This window comes from Anneissia japonica, unplaced genomic scaffold, assembly GCF_011630105.1.
Source record: "Anneissia japonica isolate Jap-2015-1 unplaced genomic scaffold, ASM1163010v1 scaffold997_len2565447_cov190, whole genome shotgun sequence".
Lineage (NCBI taxonomy): Eukaryota > Metazoa > Echinodermata > Crinoidea > Comatulida > Comatulidae > Anneissia > Anneissia japonica.
In genome coordinates, this window is record NW_022696369.1 from 854,731 (window position 1) to 865,872 (window position 11,142).

General features: G+C 34.0%; 1 protein-coding gene across 1 annotated transcript; it reads left to right on the forward strand.

Moving 5' to 3' along the window:
• Positions 1 to 585: 585 nt before the first annotated feature.
• On the forward strand, positions 586 to 5,634 carry LOC117102046. Its single transcript, XM_033242260.1, has 5 exons — positions 586 to 699; positions 2,738 to 2,890; positions 4,144 to 4,332; positions 4,624 to 4,650; positions 5,618 to 5,634. The coding sequence occupies exons 1-5, from the start codon at positions 648 to 650 to the stop codon at positions 5,632 to 5,634; spliced, it is 438 nt and encodes a 145-aa protein (XP_033098151.1). The 5' UTR covers positions 586 to 647.
• The last annotated feature ends 5,508 nt before the right edge of the window (positions 5,635 to 11,142 follow it).

Below are 11,142 nucleotides of genomic sequence, written 5' to 3' on the forward strand. Positions count from 1 at the left end.
CGAGTATTCCGAACAAATTGGCACCAAAATTAACACTCTACCACCAGTGGTTGTGGAGATAATAAGGAATCAATAACTATGACATTTGAAACATGTCAAAGGTTAAAAACAGCATTTCCGGTCATTTTCTATTAGACCAAATAGAAACATTTCCATTAGAGCAAATAGAAACATGAATGTTCTGAACAAATAGGCACCAAAATTAACTCTCTACCACCAGTGGTTGCGGAGATATGACGACCCTATATCTATGACCTTTGCCCCGACATTTTGACCTTTCGCCACATTTTGAAAATGTGTTACCGAGCCAAAAATGATTCTTGGACCACCCTAAACCAATTTCTGAAGTCAAATTCTCTGGACCTTAAAGTGCATACAAAATCTGGTCTGGCTTCTAGGGTATAAATGTTTCAAATTTGTATAAGAACATTTCCCTAAATTCGTGATTTAATAGATAATTACTTCATGAAAATTAATATGATCCTCATAAAATTGATATAGACCTCATTATCTGTGCAATTTGAGAGTGAAACTGAAAGGGCAACGTCGAGCTTTAGTTTTCTCATTATAAATAATCGTCAGAAAAATTAGTTCACAAAGAAATACGATTTCAACATTACTTTTATAAAGGTAGTGAGTTTTGCACAATGAATTTTCAAGTAGGCCTATGCATCGTTATTCTGGTAGCTGCAACATCAGGTAACGTATTTTATTGTAATCTTTGTAACACGTAATTATCAAACGTACATGCAAGCCCTCACTGCCAAGTAAGACGACTACTGTACTCGATGTATGCACCGCCCTGAAACAATCGCCTCCGCTCCTCAGAGAATTGTATTGCTAGTCACACGCAAACTAATTTTACGGCCAACAGACCTTTCGTTAATCATTAGACCCCCTTTGTAAAAGGGCAGTTATAGAAAGAGCTTATTGGACAAAAATTATGAATCGCAAACCCGAAAGTGTTGGGTATTTTTTGATAAAAATAAAAAACTATTATAGAAAGTAGATCCAATATTTTATTTTTAGGAGTTACTATAAGCTGGAAACCCAACATAAATTCTGTTAAAAGCTGCTGGAATCTTGAATAAAGTTAAGCTGTTTTGCCCTCATGATATCTTACTTACATTAATAATAATAATAATAATTTACATTTATAAAGTGCTCCTTACTGATGTCTCACAGCGCTATAAAACCTAGTCTTGAATTGTTGGAGAGACAAAGACTGACGGAATTACATTGTATAATTCTGTTATTTTACGGTACCTCATTAATTATATTGTATATCTTATATCTTTGACCTTAAATCAATATTTTACTCTGTGTCTCATGTATAAATACTTGGATAACAAATTGCCTCCTTTAATCAGTAATTACAATGAAATAATCAATCAAGAAGATACCATAACGCGAAATCGTATTATTTCATTTTCAAGACTTACTAAAAGTCACTTTTTGTTAGCCATCAAGGTTCAATTAAATGGTATAAGTCTCCTAAAAATTTAACAGAAATAATAAATATTGCCAAATTCAAGAGGGAACTAAAGAAACACTTTAAGTCCAGATATATTTATTAAGTCACTTAAGTTTAATTGTTTTGGTTCAACTTCTACTTCTTATTGGTATTTTTTTTTTTTTTTTTTTTGTAAATTAGGTTCCATGGCTAGCTGAAACAAGTTTACTTCTAGGCTAGTCCTCATCGAAACCCTTGTTTTTTTTATTGTACCATTTTGGCTTTTGGATGAAATATATTTTTTATTTAACTGAATTGAATTGAATGTTTTTTTTTTTTTTTTTTTTTTTTTTTTTCTAATTCTCTATATAACTTCTGGTGATATGCTGTCACATCCTGAGGTTTTAGGGATCAAGATTACGTATTATGTCATGAGCGTCTTTTCAATTATAGGCATAGGCCTAATAAAGAGAGGAAGGGATGGTGCTAATTAATTGAATCCTCACTAACAGCCTGGAGAAATACTGATGAAAGAAAACATCAATATCCTAAATAGATTGATTACGGGTTCCTACTTTTCAAATCATAGCGTTATGGGTCTTGAACGTCATGTAAGTTAAACGGCTAAAAAAAAACGAAGAAATTATAAATGATTTTTTAAGTTTAAAGACTATCCTATTCGGCTCAAAACTTATTATTATTACTTTGCAAGGATAGTAAAGATTAAGATATCTATACAGATGAAATACTGTATAGATAGTAATAATAATTAGAGAAATTAGAGCAAATAGCTGTTTTAAAGTTTTTTCAAACTATTGGTTGTGTTGGCCAACATGTGGACCCTCTACTCTTATTTTCTTGTCACTCTTGTTTGACTGGTACCTCACAAAATGTAGCAGTCATAATTCCTTTACTTTGCCTCAATAAAAAATACTCTCACATACTGTAAATCAAATACATTTGGAAATTAAACAAAAAAAATGAATGTCTTATTTTGTAAATTAGTACCGGTGACTTATTTAGCTAAAAATCAGAGTGAGAAAGACATTGTTTCCCACTAACCAACGGGTGTTTAAATTATTCCATTCCTTTAATCTTTACATGCTGTTAGATAATTAGGGTTTGTCTGAAAACCGACAACATTTATTTCTATTTCGTATATTGTTTGGCCTTCAACATATCTTTATAACAATATTTTCATGAAGGAACGAAAACCTATCTTTAGTGCTCCAACACCGGCAATAATTTGGATAAATATGTTTTTTATTTGTTTTTGTTTTGTAGCCGAACGAGGTGATTTGAAAATCTATGGTAGTTCTCTAGTAGGAGCTGGATTTCTGCATCTGTTCGACGAGGGAACTGGTAACTTCTTGACTGTCTGCGTTGCTGATCAGAGTTTTGGTATTACAGAGGGCTTGATCGCCTGCCGCCAACTTGGTAATACCAAAATCCGATTATATTAGCAAATCTTCATTGGAACTTACATCAATACATTCATGATTAAGCATGTAACCTATGCTCGCTAACGAAATTCACGATGACGATTTATGCACAGACCTAATTTAGCGTTGCAAGTAAAAATTAATATTAAAATTAAAAGTGTGTGTGCAAAATATTAGTTGCTTATAGTGTTATATAGTCACGAGATTTTTTTTTTTTTTTTTGGCATTGTCTACTTCACTGTATGCAAGTGTGACCTGCAAAATTTGTACGTCAGGTGTTGATGAAATAACCGAAATAGATAATAGGACGCAATTAGACTGTAATGACTACAACGAAACTGATGTAGGCCTATATTTACCATCAACAAAGAACGGAATTTATTTTAAATTACCATATGCGTTTTAACAGGTATTGAATTGAATGGGGTTATCTATGTATCCAGTAATTCTATGATTCTGACTTAGCGTTATTAGCACCTTAGCTATTTAACTATTATTTAACTGTTATTAACGGGAAATATAATGAGACGCAAAACACTGTATCACCGAGAATACGGTAAAATTAAACTGGTGCTCAGGTTCCCAGCAAATGATTACAAAATGAGCTATAATTATAAAAGAGCCTATTTCGATGTTCAGGAGGTAAGCCTTGAACCACTACTGTAATCTACATAACATACTATTTCCACAATGTGGGTTATCCAAACTAGTACCAGGACTATTTCAGCATCAGCAATATTTAATTCCCAAAAAAACACTTTAAACAGTATCGATTAAAATCATACCTCAACTAGTACATAATAAAGCGAAGTTTACTTACAGTTAAGTTACCAAGTCAGTAAAGCAAAATGAAAAGTGGTAAATATTAATATAATACAGTATTATATTAATATAATACTGATATAATACTATAGGCTGCAGTAGGTCTGAATAGGTGTTACACTTCTTGCAGCGATGTTAACAGAAGTCCTCTCTTGTCCAAACCACAGATATTTGGTACAGTAAAGACAATCTGATACCTATGTTATGTCTGTATGGTGTAATTTCTTGGATATTAAATTAGGTAGAACCTTATACACCCATACTCTACTAAATGCATATCTGTTGGCTAAAGCATAATACTTAAATGTAGGGAGGATATAATAGTCTCTCACACAAGGAGTCCCCAACATTTTATCACCCCGAGCCCCATGAATCGTCGCTATGCCACTAATGCGGAGGTAACTTGCAGACTATTTTTAAAATTAGGATTTCAACGACACGTGCGAACCGATGAAGCCATATCTGAAAAACAGTATGCTATTGCTGTCCTGGGAAATTCTTCATGCACTGAAAAAGATACCAAGCTAATCGATTGCATGGAAGTGAAATTCATGGATTTTGCGGAGTTCGGACAGAGTTGTATCAACCCACAAATGATTTGCTCCAATGAACCAGGTGCGTGTAGACATAGCCATAGGGTTGATTCAATGATGTAACGAAGATTACATGGGTATCTGTGTCGTCAGAATGCATTGTCTATTTATTCATCTTGATACTATAATACTGTAAATGTTGTGCTACTTTCGTAGTTGATCATGAATTCTAAGCTTTTTGATCGAAATTAGCACCATTCTTTTTAATTAAAATGATTTCGACAGTAGTAAATAAAAAGCTCTTAAATATTCTATGTGATATCTTAAGCTTGAGATGAATAATATTTGTGTCATATTTTTTTAATGAATGCAGCTCTCACGTCTACATATTCATCGGAAGGTAGGTTTTTTTTTATTCCATTTAATTTGCAAATTAATTGTTAACTTTTTAAAATTAAGATATTATTTATAATACGCCATTGATTGGGATATTATTTAGGTAAGTATATTGTTTATTGTGATAAAATCCTAAATAAATGTTAAGTGAATAATACCATAGTGCATACGTTTTACAAAAATACTATAGTATTATATTACCATACGATTCCATTATTTTCTTGAGGGTAGGTTGCAGCACTTAAGAAAATAATGTGCCTGAATACGACGGGCGATCTATCATTTCATTGAGGGTATGCTGCAGTTTCGCCCATCATACACCGCCTGCGCATTGTTTTTACCATGGAGGTATAAATTTATACCTCCATGTTTTTACTGTATTCAGGCACAGGGCGGAGGTATGCACTCTATAGAATGACTTCTCTAGTTTCAATTAGTTCATTAAGCAGTCGTAAGTAGACCTAATTATGACTTAGATTGATTAGTAATTTATATGAAAGAAATTCAAACGCTTATTTCTTTTGTATGCTTACAGTATAAGGTATTGATTATACTTTTATTCGCCTCTGTATATTCACGTTGATATATTTTTGCAAAATTGCATTAATTTAACTGCATTCTGATTAGTTTTGCTTTTTAAAATTAAAATTTCCTCATTGCTATAATTTTCAGATCATGTGATTTGAGCTTTCTGTAATAGTATTTTTGTATCGTTATTTGTTTAGTATAAATTGAGTGGTTCTTCTGAATTTTATAGTTGTACAAGAATTTAATTGTTTATATCTACATGATTTGCTATTTATTACTGGTGCATTGGGGTCATAAATGATGCGCTGATCTTGTTAGCTGTATGAAGAGACTTTCTTCATAGAACATCGAGTAAATTATCAGCTCTTCATTTATAAATAAATGTCTTTAGAGCAAACTTTTTTGACAAAATCATTTGTTTTTACTTTTGCTATTAATTTCAGCTTTCACACCCACATAGGCATAGGTAATTTTTTGTTATATTGTAAGATGCGATGAGTAAAGTAGTTATGAAAATATTTTGTATTAGTTTAATGTCTGTGGCTACAATTTTTTACATTTAAGGAAATTCTATTTTGTTTAAAGGGAAGGTCAGGTTCTACCCTGGTGTATAGGCGACAGGGGCACCACCTGTCTCCGACGAGAATTAAGTGCCTTCCCTTCCCCCACTGGCGCTACCTCCTCCAGTGTCACACCATTCCACAATCGAGCCTGTAGTTGGGGTATGTAATTTCACAAACTATACAAAGAAAGGTCATACTGGTAAGCCTACAACCATGGTTTCTTCAAAATATAATGGTAGGTCACGATTCTATTCACCATAAACATAATTCAACAAGCATTAACAAATATTAAAAATGACTTATCGTATAAATAAGGATGACGGCCAATTTGAAATTTCCTCAAAAAACATGTTCCACTATCTCAACTTTAGTGATTAAGTTTCTAGATGTAAGAATTACACAAGAACGGTTTGAATTTGAAAACTATTGCAATTTATTTTGCCAGGGAACTTAGTTTTGTGTCTAAAATTCCCGTATAGCCAGGTTGAAACGGCTCGAAACGCATAAAAACCGATCATGTTGGACATGTTTTTTAAGCTGTCTCCGTTAATATTGCACCGACATTGTTGGCCGTTTTAGCAACGTGTCCACAATTTATTTAGAAATAAAGTTATTTTATTTATAATTTCTAAATCAATATTGCTTTATCGGAATATTTTTTTTACTGCGAGCGTATCCGAAAACCGTCAGTGTATTAAGGTTCTGGTAACCTAAAGCAACCTAAAATATGGGGTCGCCTACATACAAAAGCTCTAATTCATGAACGCCTGACCCGAATTTCATGTCCGTTTCACTATCAAAAAGAGACTAAATCAAGCTTACTTGTCATATAAAAATTAATTTCATTGGCTTACTTTGGTCGTCGGAACGCTCAATCTTTAAAAATTTGACAATCAATGCTAAAGAATAGGAAAGTATTTGCGCCTTCTAATTTTAGCAACGTGTTGATGAAAAACTGCCGCCATTTTTGACCAAACGACGTGATTTTTATTTTAGAGGTATAAATAATAATTTGTTTATTACATTGTATAAATATTATTTATCAAAAAGCTGCAAATTTCAGTAATTAGTGGTTTTAAAACGTTGAACTATAATAAATTATTTTCAACGGTTGTTTCCAGTCTCCCTAAGGCCACACTAAGGTCAGCGGGCCCGACGATTATACAGGTCAGGTTAGGTAGTAAAAAGTGCTTAAGTTCCATGAATTTATACTATTCAAGGAATTCCTATTCAATGCTTGATTACATCATACTGTAGTTTATGCTGCGTATAGTTTATTCTATTTTGAAATCATAAATTATTTACTTGTTAATGAATGTGCTTTGGAGAATGTCACCTCTAGTTAAGTGGTACGGTCAAATAGGATATTTGCGCGTTGGGGGGGGGGAGGGGGGTAATTCAGCGGTCACTTTACTGTACAAGTGAGAAATTCGATATCACTTGTGAAATGGTTTCCGTAAAGGCCTAGACACAGTTCAGAATCCCAAACAAATTGTAAATGATCCACAGCCAGCCGGGACGCGATTTTTTTTTCCGTACGAAACATTTACATGAAACTCCACTCGGGCCGTCTCGACTGAATCGACCCGAAAATCTTGTATTGCAGAATTCAGGTCAAAAGGTCATCAACGACTTCTGATCTGATCGGAGAGAAAGTCGCTGTCTATTTTTAAAAAAAATACATTGATGTTACCATATGCTAATACTAATGGGTCGTTTAAAATGACATAATATTTGATTGAGTTTCACGAGTAAAAAAAACGTTATTTTAACTTGAGTTACATACTGTGGCAATTTTTATTGTTTAGATAAGTCTGGGTTTTGCATAATTACCTAGGCCTAACTACAAAAAATATACGCTTTCTGGGGAAAGCACAGAGAGTAAAGAAAAGCGCGTTTCTCGGGGCGTTTCATCAAATGAAACAGGGTGACAGTTATTTTCAAATTAAGAGAAGAGCTGAGAAGAAGCACCTCTAAAATACTGGATGCCATAAGACCTAAATGGCAGAGCACCAACGAATGTGTAAATGAGGCCTACGCCTATATTAATATCAGGCATAGTAATCTGCAGATTCTGGATTACAAGACTAGACCAGGTTAATTACATGTAATGCCGAAATGATTATTTATTATTATTATTAATTATTGTTATTATGTTACTAAAACCAACATGTAGGCCTACCTTAAGGGGAAATTAGACAATGGAGGAATTAGAGAACAATTAAAAAATCGACGTTAAGGGAAAATAACAGAAAAGATATTCCCCCTGGGCTACTTATTAATTATAGGCCTAGTAAATAGTATGGTTCTTCATTACAAGGCTTAGGTCAAAGTAATTCATGCTGAAATTATTATTATTATTATTATTATTATTATTATTATTATTATTATTATTATTACTATTAATTATTATGTTACTAAAACCAACCTGTATCCTATACCTTAAGGGGAACTTAGACAATGGAGGAATTAGAAAACAATTAAAAAATCGACGTTATGGGAAATAACACAAAAGATATTCCCCATGGGCTCGTTATTATTTATAGGCCTAGTAAATAGTATGGTTCTTCATTACAAGGCTTAGGTCAAGGTAATTAATGCTGAAATTATTATTATTATTATTATTATTATTATTATTATTATTATTATTAAAATACATTAATTACATTACAAGGATAGTTTGCCCAAGTACACTAACGCCGCCGAATGGTACCGTATATTTTATTTATTTAATAACATTTCTCTTATGCACTCTTTATTTCATGCTTTAATTTTTTTCCATTTTTTTTTTCAAAATTTCAATCAACGTCTGTATGAAAAGCATGACTGTTGGTGTCAGCCTAGGACCCTAGGCCTATACTAGGTAGGACTTAACTTAGCCTGTAGTTAGGCCCATAGTTTATCCACTTTCTCTCTAGCCTTTGGTATTACTGTACCTATCAACACTTTATAAAAGGGGGTACTAGCTGTTGTTGTTGTAGATATTATACTAACATTTAATAAACATCCAAGAAGGTCACAGTTAGTTACACACGTAAATCCAAAATCCGTAAGATATCATAGGCCTAGCGTAGGTAAACATAGAAAGAGCAATAATAGTAAAACTCGAGCGTCACGACACTGCGAAGTGTCTGCTCTTGTTCCTCGTATCGAACTTAGTCGAGTCAATCCGAGATGGCCCGAGTGAAGTTTCATGCAAATGTTTCGTACGGAAAAAAAATCGCAGGCTGCCCAGCGACCTCTAGGTACACAAAAAGAATACTAGGTTAATTAGGTGAGCCAGGGCTTGGGAGATTTGGCGCAGTTGTTGGAATACAATCAACTTGAACGGATTGAAGCCTGATGACAAGAGAGAGAATGTGACATGACCTCTGTCAGTCAAAACAAGATTGAGCCCTCAATCTTTTCATCAAACATATTATTTCACCATCAATACACGATGCCCTTCTTTTAGGTTAAAACAATCTATCTTAAATTTGTCTTCCTTGAGTTTGGGACTATTACAGTATGTGTTTAAATAACTTAAAAGAATAAACCTAAAAAAGCCCTAAAAACGCAAAATTTTTTTGTGTTTTTAATTCTAATTTCGTCGGAATTGATGAAAACTCCCTAAAATGTTTTTTAGGCACTTTCAGGGGATGAAAAGGGCATTTATAAAGGGGTGGGGAAGATTTTTCAAAGATTAAGATATTTTCCTCTTGTCCCCCAGTGGTTACGCCATCGGGCAGCATAGATGAAAGGACTTATGACAGTTTTTGAAGTGGAGAAGGGGTTGCAGGGTGTTGTGAGTCTGGTCATTATGATATCTTCCTTTTTATTCCTGTCTCTTATACACATCTAGATGTGTATAAGAGACAGATCCGAGATGGCCCGAGTGAAGTTTCATGCAAATGTTTCGTACGGAAAAAAAAATCGCAGCCGGGACTTTGGTGTTCGACCATGATGGGTACTCGAGCGAGGTAGTTTCTTTAGGCCTAATGTTCATTTGTGTTTGTTCTCTCTGATGTAACAATGATTCCCCTAACGGTATTAGTAATAATTTAAAAAAATTGCTCTTTATTGACACATTATTTTAGATAAAGGGAGCCCAGTGGATAAGAAGAAGGAAAGAAAAAAAGGCGACATTGGACCCTATAATGGCGTCTCCATCATATGCAGCGGTAATTATACTGATTTTTATAAAGACGTCCATATTCAATATCCACTTTAATGGCTTTGATAATAATAGTAATAATAATTATTATTGTTATAAGAATATATGTATAGCTTGGGTGTGATATTATCAATAATTTCTTTTATAGAATCAATAATAAAATTATTATATAATTTTACTGACGGTTAATACAATATCAAAAAATTTAAAATTACTTTATGTCTCTAATTAAACCTAGAAGTAATACCTTTATATATTCCAGATGTACTAATACTATATAGGTTATAATCGACTTCCATTCGATTTACAAAACACTGGATGGATGGATTTATTCGGTGTAACCACCAAGGATAACCCACAAAAGTCTAAAAAATAAGACTTATTTCCAGTGGGGTCCTTCTGGTGGTGATTGGGCAGTATACCGAGAGACAATCTCTTACTCTTTTCCGAATAGTGTACTACGTTCTTTAACGTGCACATGGGCCATAATGCATACGGGACGAAAGACGGTGCGCCATCGTAACTTGCATTTATTTCAGCCCTCCAGCTGAAACACAATGAAAGCAGCGATGGGTTGAACCGGGGACCTAGAGATCTCCACCGTTCCGCGCGCACCCACAGTGGCTATTACCTGAGCCGACTGAGCCAGGCTGCCCTACATGCATTAAAAGTATGTAGAAATTAAATAAATAGTCAGCTGTATAACTGATATCAACAAATATAAATTGTATAATTCGTCGCTAAAAATTATTTATTTCCATAGCTCGTGTGATGGCGGTGTTTACGGTCATCGCTGTTGTTTGGAATGTTATGTATGGCTTAAAATCCTGAACAATTGTACAGCAAGACGTTGCGGCTGGCTCAATGATCAGTTTTGATAGTGGGCCTTCATACGATTATTATTATACTCATGTTCCTAGATATTTAGTTGTATTGACATTGTTATATTTTCATTATAACGTGATGTGAAAACATTTAATTGTGAATTATGTAATTACCAGTGGCGGCGCTAAGGAGGTGGGTGGGGAACGTCGTAGATTGCCCCCCCCCCCGGGGAGAAAACCCACAATTCGTCGGGGTGAAATAAAAATTCAACAAATTATATGTATTTTGTAAGTATTAATAGACTCTAAATTCGATTAAATATGCCTTTGAAACCCCTAAACTATCATGTTTTCGTGGGGGCTACGTCGAAAGGATTTTAGCGACGCCCGACCACGCCCACTTTTTTCTCGTCATGGACACCAGACCT

Bases quoted from the DNA above. Each gene is read 5' to 3' on its own strand.
- LOC117102046 (XM_033242260.1), top strand. From the start codon at position 648: ATGAATTTTCAAGTAGGCCTATGCATCGTTATTCTGGTAGCTGCAACA. The intron at 700-2,737 runs GTAACGTATTTT...TTTGTTTTGTAG, and splicing joins TCTGGTAGCTGCAACATCAG to CCGAACGAGGTGATTTGAAA. The intron at 2,891-4,143 runs GTAATACCAAAA...TTTTAAAATTAG, and splicing joins GATCGCCTGCCGCCAACTTG to GATTTCAACGACACGTGCGA.